General features: G+C 41.5%; 1 protein-coding gene across 1 annotated transcript; it reads left to right on the top strand.

The window, feature by feature from the left end:
* The first annotated feature begins 528 nt into the window (after nt 1-528).
* phlda1 (pleckstrin homology-like domain, family A, member 1) lies at nt 529-3,832 on the top strand. The gene is made up of 2 exons (XM_058077779.1): nt 529-1,167; nt 1,716-3,832. The coding sequence occupies exon 1, from the start codon at nt 642-644 to the stop codon at nt 1,125-1,127; it is 486 nt and encodes a 161-aa protein (XP_057933762.1). The 5' UTR covers nt 529-641; the 3' UTR covers nt 1,128-1,167; nt 1,716-3,832.
* Nucleotides 3,833-15,897: the final 12,065 nt, after the last annotated feature.

Below are 15,897 nucleotides of genomic sequence, written 5' to 3'. Positions count from 1 at the left end.
AATTTCAGCATAATTCAATGTTATTTTTTAAAGGTGTTCAGAGTACCACTAGATGGAGCCCACGTACCACCAGTGGAACGTGGTACTACCACTGTTTGAGAATGAAGGATACACGAGAACAAAAATGTTAAAATAGGCACTATTTAGGAATAATTCTGGGGAAAACATTTTTTGCAGTAATTTATAATGGATGATTAGGACTGCATTTTCACAATTGATGCTATCACAAAAGGTTATTTATATATACTTAATTGTACAAATGAGATTATTTTCATGAGCAAAACGAACTTGAATATATTAATACATTAAATATGTAATGTTTTTATTTGTATTAAATTACTTCATATTTTGGCCATGTATTATAGCAATAAATGAGATTACACCTGATTGCCCGATTGTGGAGCGAAAGTGCCCCCCCTCCCCGGTCGGTAGTAGCAATTATGTCTCAGGAGCCACTCTTATGGGCGGTGCCGCAGTCGGACCACTCCCGCCCCTCTCAGACAACCAGACGTTCCAAACAAGCAAACCTCTACAGACATACCCCCTCCAACACTCTGCCGGTGTCCCGTATGCCTTCACCCGCCCCTGGGTAGACCTCCGCGTCTGTGTCGGACCGCGCCTGGAAGAAGGTGGAGGTGAATATGTTGGAAAACGGGAGGAAGGTGTTGAAGGAAGGCGTGCTAGAAAAGAGAAGCGACGGCCTGCTGCAGCTGTGGAAGAAGAAGCTGTGCGTCCTGACAGAGGACGGCGTGCTGCTCCTGCCGCCCAAGCAGCACGATCACCCGCAGCAGCAGCACCACCACCACCACCACCACGGCGGCGGCGGCGGTGGAGATACGGGGAAAGTCAAAGAGCTCCACTTCGCCAACATGAAGACTGTGGACTGCGTGGAGCGGAAAGGGAAGTACGTCTACTTCACCGTGGTCATGTCTGAAGGGAAGGAGATCGACTTCAGGTGCCCGCAGGACGTGGGCTGGAACGCGGAGATCACCCTGCAGATGGTCCAGTACAAGAACCGCCAGGCGATTCTGGCTGTCAAGTCCACCCGGCAGAAGCAGCAGCTGCTCGTCGTCCACATGCCCGTTCAGAGCCACAAGACCCTCCGGAGCTCGCCGAATGTGGCGTGACCTGCGAGAGACCCCAGCCGACAATCGTGCGCCATTTGCGGTAAGAGGGAGACGACAAAGGGGGGCGACGGTCCCTCTGGTCAGGGGACCACCTGGGGAATCCCCGTGTGACTTGGACCGGTTCCTTTCCTTTGTTCTTTGTCCTGGATATTATTCACCACTTGGCTTGATTTTGCATCTGAAGTGACAGTTCATACTTTGATACGAATACATATAACATGGCTGCATACATTATTTAGTATATTTATGCATTATTGTACAAAAGTAAATAAAGTGCAATAGTAAAAATGTCACATTAAATTGAAATGCATGCCAAAAACAGACCATAAATGAAGACAATTACAGCTTTTGATGGATGTTGAAACATACAAATTACAACATATAACATACAACATATACATTAAAATTAAATCTGAGTAAGAAAAGGGGGAAAAACTTAAAAGGCAAATATAATCTGAATTTAGCACAGCTATATGGAGTTAACTACATCAATATTATGTTTGGAAGTTATTTTATTACATTTTTAGGTTAACATTTCACCCGGCTTTCCCCTGTGCGTCCACTGTGTCTAATTGATTCCATCCACAGGTTAATTGGACACTGGAGGATGAATATGGACCCCCTCTCACCCTCACATTTTGCGCATCTGCACCAACCAGTTCTTCGGGACAAGTCCTCTTTTTCCATGTTGTGGTGCCCCTCACCAATCTCCCCTTTTTTCAATACACAGACTTACTTCACTAAAGACTGATGGACTAAAAGCCTGTGGAAGTGTATTGTCATGTGCAATTATTTATTAGATGTGTATATATTTTTTCTATAAAAGTGTTGATGAATGTGGTTGTTGGATGAGCGCAGGAAGGAAGTACATGTCTTTGTCTTATTAGGATGGTCATTTGTTAGCACAACCAAAGATTAGCTCATCATTCTCAAATACAGTGCTTTTTAAAAAAAATCAAACTAATAGAGATGTACGTATACATATGAAATGTACAAAGAGGCGGTACTTGTTAAAAGGAACAATTGAATGGAATTATCAGTCCCAGTATCGACCATTAGCGACGAACAAGGTAAGTATTAAGATACACCAACTACTGTAAATGCTTAAAGGTTGCCACTATCGGCTACGTGTATTGATCATACCCGCCTTGGACAGGGTTAAAGGCCGATTTGACCGAGCTCCGTTGCTAACAGCTGCATGTCCAAAACAGAAGCTGTTAGTTTGTTAGCTATGTATCACCCTCCCTGACAAACACTCCCTTTATGAGAGTTGAAAGTGTTCCGCTGTTCCATATGTGAGCCATTTTAATGTTAATTGTCACCTTTTATGTTGGCCATAATGGGCTTTGTAGTGTTAGCCTGGAGCTGGCTAGCCTCCTTGTTAGCTTTGTGCTAACATGGTTGTGCTGACATTATCCTTTTTGGAAAAAATAATATTGTGAGCTAAGCTTAGTTTTTGTTCATTAACAGCTAATTATCCCTAAACATTGAACATTACACTGTCAAGAAAGGGTGACATTTGACTATTGTTCTGATAAAGGGTTATAAAAAGGGTTGGTTAAGAAAAATGTGTGTTTTGAGCCAATTGTTTGATATGTTAGCTAATTTTGCTCAATGTCTCATTTAAATTAATAGTGTTAGCTTAAGGCTAACATGTTCCCACAGTCGGCCATTGTTAACATGATGCTAGCAACGTTATTTGGCAACCATTTGACTACTCTCCTGCTAAAGGGTTAAAAATAGCTTAATGATGAGCTTATGAGCTTTTCAACATGTTTGAGGTTTGCTTGGGGAAAAAAGTGTGTTTTGAACCAGGTTGATATGTTAGCTATTTTTGCTCATTAGCTCATTTTAAATTCGTAGCGTTAGCTGGGCGCTAACCTGTTCCCACAGTTGGCTATTGTTAGCATAATGCTAGCGATGTTATTTGTCAACCATTATACAATTGTCCTGAAAAAGGGTTTATACATTGTTTATGAATATCTTAATAATGACCTCATCAACTAGTTCTTCATAATATTTGTAAAAATGAAATTGTAAAATTTCAATTGGGCCTTTGTAGTGTTCGCCTGGTGCTAATATGTCCCCACAATCAGCTATTGTTAGCACATTTGGGCTTTATTTAATGGCCAGAATTATCCACTTAAGTAAAGTTATTTGGGTATGAAAAGGAAATGATAAATATTATGACTTTATTCTCATAATAATATAACTTTCCCCATTACTTTATGCTACTAAAATGACATTAAACATCCTCATATCAGTTTATTATTGTAAAATTGCGACCTTGTAAAATTGTAACATTCTAACTATTTCCGCAACCTAGTTTTCCAAATTTGTTTTGTTATTTTTCATAATATTATGACTTTTAAAAAAGCCATCATCACCGACCTTGAGATCTATTTTCATACCTCCGAATGATACATTCCATTAAAAAATGAAGAGAAAACTGCACTGGTGCCTTTTCCTTCTTTCTCAGTTCATCAGGGTCACTCGTGCGCCCTTTCCAGACTTTCGTGTTCGACAGTGCCTCCCGTTTCCTGGTCTAAAAGTAGCAGGTGTGTAGGATTTCAGTGCCAGTTGCTTTGTCGTGTCAAAATGCATCTGGCCTAATTGGATGAATGACGACATTGTATGTGACGCGTGACCACTGAGATTGTGGTTTTCTATACAGAAGACCGTTGTTTGAATGGTCACCTTTTACCGAGAGTGCTGAAAACTAAAAAGGCATAGAAAAGTAACGACAGAAACATTTAAAAGCATGCTTCAAAGATGGTCATGGCACTAACTCACCTTAATATTGTTCAGATATAGGCTGTAAATGCCCCCCTGGGGCCACATTCTTAACAGCACTGCTTTAAATGGACACTGTTTGACAATGATAGCATTATTATAGGCATGCAACCAAAACAACCACAGCACTGTTGCAGAGTGTACATTTAAAATTTAGGACAACCTGCACACCATATTACAAGCACATTATTGTTTGTATTGGTTGTAGTTGGATTGCTGCCCTGCATCATAAGAGCAACAGGAACAAGGTACATTGATAAGTATTCAGGATATAGATGATACGTATTTGAAGGGGTTACTTCTATTGCAGTTGTCCTTGAAGCAGAACAACTCGTGAGTGGAGGACATGATTATTAAGTTACTTCCTCCCAACAAGGCGGCATCTCCCTTTGAACGAGCAGGCAGCAGCAGCTGCTGCTGTTGCTGCTGTTGTTACCCAACACGTCTCTTTAGCGCCACGTTGGCAAATGCACACTGACCGCCAACGTATTCCTCGCCACTGCCAAGTCTTTGGGACTTGAGCTTGTGACACTGGGAGTGTGCTGACCTGTGAGGTAATAGCAACCTGACAGGGAGGCAATGAGGATGGAACACAGCAAAGCTGGGGGTGGGTGGATCAAGCCAAGTAGCCATCCTGTCAACGGCAAGGGTGACATCAGTATCGAATCAACACTTATGTGATGAGATTGATATTTTTTAGTTCTCGTCTGTGTATATTGAGATACATAGGGCACAGTTAGCCCTGGTTAGTGTTGATTTCAGTTAACTCATTCAATCCCAGCCATTTATTCCAAAGACAACCCTTAAGGACTGATTTCAGATGATTTTGATGATCTTTCAAGGCACACAGAATATTGTGTTCTATAGCTATATAAACATGGAACCTATCAAAAGAAAGATTAGACTCTTGTCTTTCATCAGACAAAAAAGTAGTTACCTTTTTCCATTCTTTAGTAGTCAGCAATAGAACATATGTAAGTTTCAGTGTTGTGACAGCTCAAATATCGAAACATCAATACCAACATACTAAACAATACAACAAAGGGGTTGTTTTACTTCAAAATAACCACTTATTTGCAAAACACCATAAACAAGTTAAATTTTTCATATTTATATTATATTATGTTATATTAATAATATATATTATAATATGTTATTATTATATTAGATTTAAATATTTTTATATTTATGCATTAAAATTTCCTTATAATGTGTAACCTTCTGCACACTACACTCCTCCACTCGATCTCACGTCCTCCTTCCTGTCAAGTGTGCCTTGCCCTTAACATTATCCCTGACGAGCTCTTATCAAAAGCACTTCTGCCCCATTGTGGCCGTTTTTATGGCTTAACAGTTCTCTGAAGTGAAATTAATTTTGTGTGTGTATACGTATATTTTCTTCTGATTATAAGTTAACATCACCACATTTTCAAGTAAAAAGTCTCAGTATTGGCTAGTATACTGGCCATGCATTTCATTGGTATCAGTTCAATACCAAAATTTCCACTATCCCAAATCGAAGACATCCCTGCATGGCCTTGTTCTGATTTTGCGCATTCAATTATGTCATTGGTTTTCTGGTACTGCATCATGTTTATGGCACCCACGGCCTTCTTTGTAATGAGTAACGTGCCGGAATCGATTTTAATGTGATGGAGCGTAATAAGATGATGAACACAACATCACTTGAGAATGCGTATTGATCTAATACAAGCACGTTTATTACATACAGTTGTCAAAGTATGGGGTCCGTAGGGGAAGATGGGGGTGTGGGGTGTTCTGGTCGGTACCTGTTGGTTGGTTGCTGTTGAAGTGGAGAACCCAGAACCCAACAACCGCCCTCTGGATGCCATGGTGCCTTCGCGAAGGCACTTCCGGATCAGAGGGGTAATGATGGTTGGTGGCCGTTTGATCGTTGGTTATGTGGCAATGTTGGGGGTGCTTTTGGTTTCTATAAGACTTGGGTCTGCCTGCCAGGGCACTGGCCCTCTGGACTATATCTTGTGTGTCATACTGTACTCCTCCAGGGAGTGTTCCTTCAAAGTGTGTTTGTATGAACGTTTAAGGACCTTTCTGCACTTCGGCATTCCCCAAACTGGGAACTTTGTATGAAGGTGGGGCCCCTGCTACGGTTGGTGGTGCCCTCTTGGTTCATTGGCAGGTTGGCGATTTGGGGGGTACTTTTGTTTTTCACCTGCCCTCAACTCCCCGGGTGGACACACACCCACATGGCAGTCTGAATTGAGAAGGAGCTTGGTTGGCTATGGGCTGTCTGTGTTGTAGGGTGCTGATCCCGGGTGGCACGAGTTTCACAAATATGCTTCAGTCAGTGAATAATAAGTATTCAATGAGTTACCTTTACTGTACATTTAAGATTAAGATTAAGATTAAGATATGCCTTTATTCGTCCCTCAGTGGGGAAATTTGTATTGCACAGCAGCAAGAGTACAGAGTCAGTTAAGCAGTACAAAATACACAATATAGAAAAATAAACAATATAAACAACCCAAGTATTAACAAAAATCAACAGTTTTTCCCAGAGTTATATACAATACAGTATGTAGATAATATGAGACGAGATGAGATATATGACCAGTCTATACACTGAGATCTTGTTAGAGAGTTAATATGAGGCATTATGGAAATACTTCACAATGGGGTCTGGAGTAACTATACTGACTATAAAAAGCAAGTATTACACAGATGTACATAGTGGTGTACAAGTCTATTGGGAGCAGTGCTGGTTGTACAGCCTGACAGCTGCAGGAAGAAAAGACCTGCGATATCGCTCCTTCACACACTTGGGGTGAAGCATTTACAAATTAATCATGAAATTTACTTGTTGATAAGGAAGCCAACCTGCACGGTGGGCGAGTGGTTAGCATGCAGGCCTCACGACTAGGAGACCTGAGTTCAGTTCCACCCTCGGACATCTCTGTGTGGAGTTTGCATGTTCTCCCCGTGCATGCGTGGGTTTTCCCGTGTACTATGGTTTTGGTTTCCTCCCACATTCCAAAAACATGCTAGGTTAATTAGCCACTCCAAATTGTCCATAGGTATGAATGTGAGTGTGAATGGTTGTTTGTCTATATGTGCCCTGTGATTGGCTGGTGACCAGTCCAGGGTGTACCCCACCTCTAGCCTGAAGACAGCTGGGATAGGCTCCAGTAATCCCCACGACCCTCGTGACGATAAGCGGTAGAAAATGAATGCATCATTTGTATAATATATTTTGAGATGATTTTACTTAGCTGTTGGTCATAATCATTGCCCAACTTGAGGCTGTGGAGTGGATAGTCCTACATAGCAGACCTCCATTCTAAATGCTCAGTGTTATTAGGCACTCTACTTGATGTAATGAGCCGTTAGCCATCCAAGTAGAGGGCGCAATGGGATATAAAAATACAGAGCGACTCTATGACGCTGCTTCCCATCTGCTTGTAGATTTGTGTCTTTTTTAAATCATCGATTCTCAATCGGTGGTGTAGGCTTTTTAGGTGATATAAGACGTTTGAGTATCTTGTGTTTTTATTCCAAATATGTTTTTTATGCAGCAGGGTGTGGTTTATTAATATTCCTATATAGGTGGTGATAACACTAGTAACAGTCCTGTATCTTGTTGAGCCTTAGAAAATGTCTGACATGTCAGCTGTTTATGTGGAATGAGCAATGACACTGGACTGACATGCTGTGCCTGCTAACAGCTAGCCCCGATGAGCTCACGTTGGACTGAAACGCTGCAGGCAAAAATGCTAACATGATCATTTTTAGCATGCTAACACCTAACATGGAAACACTACGTATGTTGTGTCTCTGTTGATTAGTTTGCGCACTGCTGCCACCTAGCGAGAACGTGAGTTACAGCCCGGGAGTCTGGTTTAGCATGCTAGCTTGTTCAAGGTTGGGTTGAATAGGAACAGAAGGGCAACTTTTAATGCTGTGTGGATTGTAGTTTTGTTGCTGTTGCTATTTCACACAGCTTTGCGATAATGATGAAGTTAATATGACAAAACATTCCGACATGAAGAGACCCATTTTTAATGAATATTTTCACATTTTCTACCGACAAAGCTATGCTTATAGGTTGTCAATATAAGTGAGTTCTACTGTAGCAGTGTTCATTTACTGCCCGTTTTTGAATTCAAAATATGTACAGCATAAGGTCTGAATCTGACTGAACAGCATTACACATCTGGTGACTTTAAAAAGTCCTTCGCTGCGTGTCAAGCTTGACTATCCCGTGCATAAAAGAGTCTATTAATCGCCAGGTAACTGCAGACAATTTCAAAAACAGGGTGCAGATATTTGTGCAGGCCTCAGGCTGTTTGTGAGGCTCTTGTGTTTTTATTGTACACACACATTGCAAATCATCCCTGCTGTCAGCGTGAATGTGCAGGTGGTTTTAACTGCAAATAAAAAACACACACACAAAACACAGCTGCACACCCACAGGTGATACGGCGTCTGCCGTGATAACAGCAGCCGGGTATAGTCGAAACAACCTCCCTTCGCTTTTCCTGAAGGTCAGCGACGGAGGCGACAGCTGTCTCACCGCCAGTTGCCGGCCTCCCACTGTTTGTGAGAAAAGCTTACTTCCTCTTTTACATGCGATAACACCGTTGTCACAGTGGCATTATCATCTCCCAGGAGGCAAACAACAGTTAAGAATCATGCAAATCGGGACGGACGCTGCTTTGTGTGTGCAATGGAGCTGGTTTGGTGACTAAGATGCTTTCTCCTGATTGTTTTTTTCCCCTGTTTTATTTCCCCAGGCAGCATGGCATTAGGGAAACACATTCTAATAATATATTATGATTTCCTTCTCATTGCTTTTGTGTTGCCTTTTTGGTGGCTTTCAATGTGATGACTCACATTGAAAGCCCTTCATGCCCATAAAGTTTTTATTTCTCTAAAGGTCCTGAGGACCTTTTCGTGCAATTCAGGTTCTTTTTTTTATTTTGAAGGCATTTTGACTGTGTTGAATGAATATAGGTGAGATGCAGATTAAAAATGTCCCCTCAGTTTCTTAAATTAACCTACAACGGCAAACCTGAACAATAACCGTATGTCCAGACAGAAAAAGTCCCATTTCTCTCAAACTTTCAATTTCAATTTGGACTAGTGGCCTTCAGTTTTTCCTTTTTTTCTATCTATCTAGGAAATGATGCTGCGTTTTCCCATTCAAAGCATGCAGCAAAACACACATTTTATTGTTTTCTGCAAGGGTGCCAAAGCCATGCGTCTCCGGGCATGCTGTCGGGTCTTAAATGTTTGACAGTTTATTTTCAAATACATCCATTTTGACTTAACAGCCATGTCCGTTTTTTGTGATTTTAATTTTAATGGGGATCTACTAGGCTCATTTGTCGACCTTTTGTATTGAGCAGCTACACTAGATTTCCCAGAATCTGCACCTATTCCAGTTTCCTTGGATTGCCAAAACGGTTTGTTTAAATTTCTGCCTCCGTGAATGATCACTCCGCTGTGATTGGTCATGCGGACTACCTCTGCAGTGCTGCCAAACCGAATAGGTGTAGGAGTTGATCATAAATAAATGAAACCTTTGGAGAGCGACTTGAAAAGGATGGTTACGTAGGTACTGTGGAGCTCAGGAGAACCGGGACGTGAGGATGCTGCGTCCACCTCGTCTGCCTGAGGAGGAGCACTCATTGTCGGACACACTTAGTCAGAGGCCGTGGACTCAGAAACCGGATGTGAGGGTGCTGTGTTTACTAAGTGCACACATCAGTAGTGGAAATGTGGTCATTACACATTTTTTGCGGGACTACTAGTTTTTAAAAACACTTGGGTAGACCCACCGATTGCGGTGAAAGATGCTGACATCGATGAGCTTGTAAATTGCATGCATGCACATATGGCGCTCCCTGTATGCCCACTTCATAATGCTAAACATACAACTTCTTGCTTACACTAAATAAACACGTTGCTCACGGTGAAATCTTCCACAAAGAAAGAGTGCTACAGGGCAGGAGGAAGGCAGGCGTACCCTGGCATGCCCATATAAGGAAGTCACATGGAGCCAGTGTTAGAAAAAAAACTCTGAAACTTCAGAACCATACCAAATGTCTTCCAGAGCTCACTTCCACTTCCAAATGCACGAACCTCATTATCTCAAACTTTGGCATCATTTAACACGAGAATACAAAATTCTAACAACAAGCGGAAAAAGCATAATAGGTCCCCTGATCTGGAAAGAGTTGTCTGCACTCAGTTTTACGTGTGAATGCTTCTACTGGAAAAACAACTGGGAAATCTTATACACATGTTCATCATGACAGGTGTCATGGTGTAACAAAAGCAGCTGACCTGACATTTGTATAACATCGCAACCTTTTGTTTTTGCAAAGCAGCAACACGCTTGACATTTTTCCGTTCCGCTTGTTCATCATGCGTGAAAATCTATCCAGTTACAGGGCTCTACGTTAAAAACAAAAATGACTTGCCCATGGGGAATCCTTAAGGTGAGAACTACTTGCCCGAGCTTGCCCCATGTAAAATGAAAAGACTGCCATAATGATATCATATATCAATATATGCTGATAATTCATCAGATAATAGTACTGATGCATTGTATTTGGAGGAATGTCTGAAAATTTGTGGAGATGTATGTTAACATGGCAAGCCATGCTACCTTACACATGGTAGTCGTAGTAAGCAGTGATATTTATAAGTTGTGCACCACAATGAAACATTAGACACATTTGTGTACTAGTAAAGTGTTTTTAATCCAGAAAAAAATGCTCAATGGTCAAACAATAATTTGTGAAGTAAAGGTGAGAAAAATACACAGAGAAATGAAACCGCTAGGTTTTGTAGCTTGTGCAAAATCAGCACTTGGTATTGGATCTAATGGGTGGTGTTTCATTGTGACCACTTCAAATTGTCACAGCAATGTGATTCACTCACCTGTGCCATCATTTGATTTGCTGCCGCTAATAAAATACTTGTTTAGGAGGCACTGGTTCATCACTTTTTGCTCTTTTCCTTCAGAAGTTGTTGAAGAATTAGACGATGTTGGCAGGGACGCCATGATAGATGTTTTCCTAGTCAAACGATCGCTGATTGGTTGATCGCGAACAAGAACAGGTGTGGGTAAAACGCGGATTGTGGATTACGGACCGTGGTCTAAATAAACGATTCTGATTGGTCCATTTCAAGATTTGCAAGGATTGGTTTGCAAATTACCACCGGAATTACACAGTCCGTGTTTTACCAACACCCAACAAGAACCGCTTTAAAAAAAACTCTTGGCAGTATGGCATGCTAAAGTGCACTTGCCCGACGGGAATATTAATGATTGGAATTACTTGCCCGAATTTTGTTTTAACTTGCCCCGGGCCATCGGTACATCGTTATTGTCGAGCCCTGAGTTAGACACACACGGTATTGGACCATTTTAGTTTGCAGGTACCATTTGTGGTGGATTTAGTCCATCCTCTTTAGTTTCTGCATGTGAAAGTGTGTTTAGTTGTTAAGGAGGCCCTTAAGTCGATAATATTGTTTGCATGCATGAGAAAACAGTGTGTACAAAAGTGCCTCTAAGGAATTGTTCAGCATAACAAGTAACAAGTTACTGCTCCAGTAAACTAAACATTCACACACAATTTGTACAGAAACTGCAAAATTTGCAGTTGCGATACAACCAGGCGGTCGAGACCCTCACGGATGGGGGATGGGGGTGTGAGGTGGAGGATGAGAGCTGGATGATGAGTGGGAAGTGAAGAGTGGAGGGGGGTGGATATTGATGCTTCTTTCAATGTCACCCTGGAATACAACACACTTCATCACTTTCTCCTCTTGTCATCCTGTGACTCCGCCCGAGCTAGTATTTCATAACACCCCCCAACCACCACCACCACCACCTCATAGTAATCAAACGCCCGTCACGCAGACAGGTAGGGGCATTTTTTTCCCCCTCAAGCGATACTGTCAGCTTTATGGATGTTCCGCAGCCTGCGCAGTGACTCATCCAGAATCAAAACCAGACGGGCTGCGTGAACTTCATTTAAACGGTGGGATTGTCTCCTCATGGCCACTGGCACGCCTCACTGAGTTGGGTTAGATAGGAAATTTTGTGTTTGAGGTTTGCCTCCTTGATCCATCACACACACACACATACACACACACACACACACACACACACACAATATGACTGTGAGTTTGAACCAAAGGAAAATGATGAATTCATTGGTTGGAACTGTGAGATAGGGGATGGGTACAATGGCTAAAAAGGTCAGCTACTAAATTTAATTATACAAGAAACTGCTAGGTGCATTGAAAATGATTCAACACACAGTCATTATTGTCTAAATACACAATCCTCTTACACTCCTCCATGATGACATCACTGGTGGATGTTAGACACTTTGTCCCACAAGCGCTCAGTTGGGGCTCAATTGGCTTTTTTGTCAAAAAACGATATGCCGATATTGTCCAACTCTCACCGATATCAGCCGATACCGATATGTCTAACATGACATGTGGAATCGGGAAAATAAATCAGATACCGATATCAACCCATACCACATTTTTATGCTGATATCAGGCCGATAATTATCGCTACCAATAATTATTATCGGACATCCCGAATTATTTTCATTCATTCTTTCATTCATTTTCTACCGCTTATCCTCACGAGGGTCACAGGGGGGTGCTGGAGCCTATCCCAGCTGTCTTCAGGCGAGAGGCAGGGTACACCCTGGACTGGTCGCCAGCCAATCACAGGGCACATATAGACAAACAACCATTCACACTCACATGCATACCTATGGACAATTTGGAGTCGCCAATTAACCTAGCATGTTTTTGGAATGTGGGAGGAAACCGGAGTACCCGGAGAAAACCCACGCATGCACAGGGAGAACATGCAAACTCCACACAGAGATGGCCGAGGGTGGAATTGAACTCGGGTCTCCTACCTGTAAGGTCTGTGCGCTCCTAATTATTTTCTTAGTCAATTCATCTGTATGCCGTTTTTCAAATAATCAGGTAATTTCAGGTGATTTTTGTACATATTCAAATAAGTAAACGATAAATCGAATAATAAAATAGTTATTGATTAATTGGATAATGTATTAATCCTCAATTAATTATTGCAGTGCTATAGTACGTATATTTCTCAATGAATGGTCTTTTGTTTTTCAATGGAAACGATTTTGGGATGTGAGTAATTGGTCGTCTTTATGCCGTAAAGCTTTCATCCACCGCCATAAAAGCAAGAAATTATATAAAAATAATTCAATACATTAATACCACAAAGTAAGATTGAAAAGCAATACAACTGAATCCTAACGACCCTTCACCAACATCAGTTCAGGTTGTGAGATGTGCAGTGAAATAGAAGTGTGGCCTCTCTAAACTCCAAAAATGGTCTTGCAAAAACATTTCTGCTTTAAAATGGAAGCTCCTCAGCAAAGCAGCGCCGTCTCGCAATTTACCTCACTGAATAAATCATTAACTCCGGCCTCATGCGGACGCTTCCATGCATCTGCAACCAGCGCAAGTAGGGCGGAGGCGTAATGGGGTTTTGTGTGTGTGTGTGTGGGGGGGGAGGGGGGGATACACTCTGAAGAACTGAAGAACTTTTTAATTTAGATTAAGGGCAGTGCAACTACAGTGTATTCAATAAATCAACCAATCAGAGTCCAGGCTTTTGAATGTTAATTTCATGGTATACAATAGTAGTACAACTCTGGATTTTAGCAGATGTACCTAATGCTTCAGCGAGTCGTCTTGGAAAAATGTGCGGCCAGCCTCCAGCTCGCTGTGATGAAGATGAAATAAACTATACTTAAACATGGAAGGGGAAAGCTATTCATTATTGATGATCCACTCTCTGTGAAGATGCCCTAAATAGACTTGTGTAGTTAGAAATCCAATGCTTGTGAGCCGCTGAGCACTTGTGGTCATTATCACAACATTTAGTACCTACAGGACTTTTGTTTTCTGTTTACTTCCTCGTTAAATGACTCGCTAGTGGATAGCTGGAAGGGGGGAGCGATAGTGAGCTTTGTCTTTCAATGCTACTACAATAGCTGGACCAGAAAAGCATCAGTATTCAGTCAAGGTTCTGTAGACACCAAGCTAAAGATGAAGCTAATGTTAATAAATGATACCTGTGATTATATCTGAACGAGATGCAGTGGCTGCAATGCATCGTGGGAGTACACATTTCGAGAGGTGTTTCAAAAGTTCAGAAGTGTTTGGTATCAGATTGCTTTGGGTTTGTCGTCCTGTTTCATGAACAAACTTTGAATGATGATTTGTCTGTCCCATACCTGGAGTGGACCCAATCAGCAGCAAATGAGGAAGAGCACTAGACAGGCATGGAGCAGCAGTATAAAACCAGCTTTTCTTTTCTTTCCAATAACAACAAACCTCATGTAGTCAAATTGTTTCATCATTCGGCAGCTTGCACTGTGGCATGATAGTGACCATGCCCGCTTCATTCGTGTTTTCCCATAACCACCCGTTCCTATGGCAGCAATGGGGGAGAATGACGAGACTGGCGCTTGAGTGACTATTGTCAAGCAGTGTTTCGAAGATGACTTTGATGTTGAAGTTTGGATGGAGAGCTTTGCTGAAGTCATACATACCATAATGTATGTATAACTCATCCTATAGGATCTTTAATTGTAACTGATGAAAATTGAATACTTGACAAAAATGTAGTTGGATGATGTGTATGTACAAACAATGTCATACAGCAAGAAGTTAATTAGTAGTAAGTGTAGTAGTGGTTAGACATAGCATTGCATGTACACAGTGGTCCTGCTGGGACCCCCAATGAATGTGTGGTGGGTTTGGCCCACCTCCTGGACCAGAAAAGTGTCATTTCAGCAACTTGAAAAAACACAATATGGTGACAAATCTGAAAAAACGGCAGAAAATCGTCAGAAAAGTGTTTCTATCAGGTTTGTATTAGATAGAACAATATAATTTCACACAATGACAGAAAAAAAGTTAATAAAGCCCTGGCCAATAGCACTCCTAATAAATGAACTGAAAAATGTATAGTCAATCCATGTGATCAGTATTGGTATTGGCCGATTTCTCTCATGGATGATCGGAGGATCCCTTAAAATAATACAATTATTCTCTGAGTTTATGAACAATATAAAAATATGTATAAATATAACAATACAATACAATATAACAACATATTACAATATCAACAAGGTGATAATATGAAAAGAACAAAAATACATTTCTGAAAATAAACACAAGATGAGCGGTGACCTAAAGGTCAAAATTCAGTTGTCATCTGACTGGTTGTCCTGTATGTCAATCAAGTAACGGGGATGGATGATAGGTTGACATCGTAAGTTCTGCTGCACTTAGAGACGTTGTTTGATTTGATTGGTCGCCCGAAGGGCAACATTCAGTTGTCATCTGAATGGCTGCCCTGTATATCAATCAAGTGACGGCATTGATGCTAGGATGATATTTTTTTAATGTCACGCCGCGATCGACCAGTACCACCTCCGCGATCGACCGGTAGATCGCGATCGACTTAATGAGCACCCCTGTCATAAACTGTATACTGTAGAACAAAGGTGCAGTATTCTATATCAAGTCTTTGATCGCTAGGGAAAAAACCCCCCATGACAAATAAACTCATGCTGTGGGAGTCAGGGGGCAGACCCACTCGTCTAATATCCTCCAGGTCTGTCCGAGACTTCAAATGAACATCAACAGGAAGTGAAGGCAACATGTGACAGCCATTGGCGACTTGGCGGTTATCAGGCATTGCACTCCTGCAGAATTAGATCAGAGAAAGCTGTCACACACACACTGGTATAGGAATACACACACAAATAAAGAGGAAAGGAAGCAGAAGACCAGTTAGAGCCATTTCCTTGTTCCATGTCCTGCTGAGTGGACTAATTGGAAAGTAAAGTCGTTAATCTGCCACCGGGTTCTGGTTGCACCCTCTATAAACAGTCTGATGTGTGTT

The sequence above is a fragment of the Doryrhamphus excisus genome, chromosome 7 (genome assembly GCF_030265055.1).
Source record: "Doryrhamphus excisus isolate RoL2022-K1 chromosome 7, RoL_Dexc_1.0, whole genome shotgun sequence".
NCBI classification, from domain to species: Eukaryota; Metazoa; Chordata; class Actinopteri; order Syngnathiformes; family Syngnathidae; genus Doryrhamphus; species Doryrhamphus excisus.
The sequence above is the reverse complement of the archived record's forward strand: the minus strand, read 5'-3'. Positions and strand labels throughout refer to the sequence as shown.

Coding starts and splice junctions, on each gene's coding strand:
- phlda1 (XM_058077779.1), top strand. CDS start 642: ATGTTGGAAAACGGGAGGAAGGTGTTGAAGGAAGGCGTGCTAGAAAAG.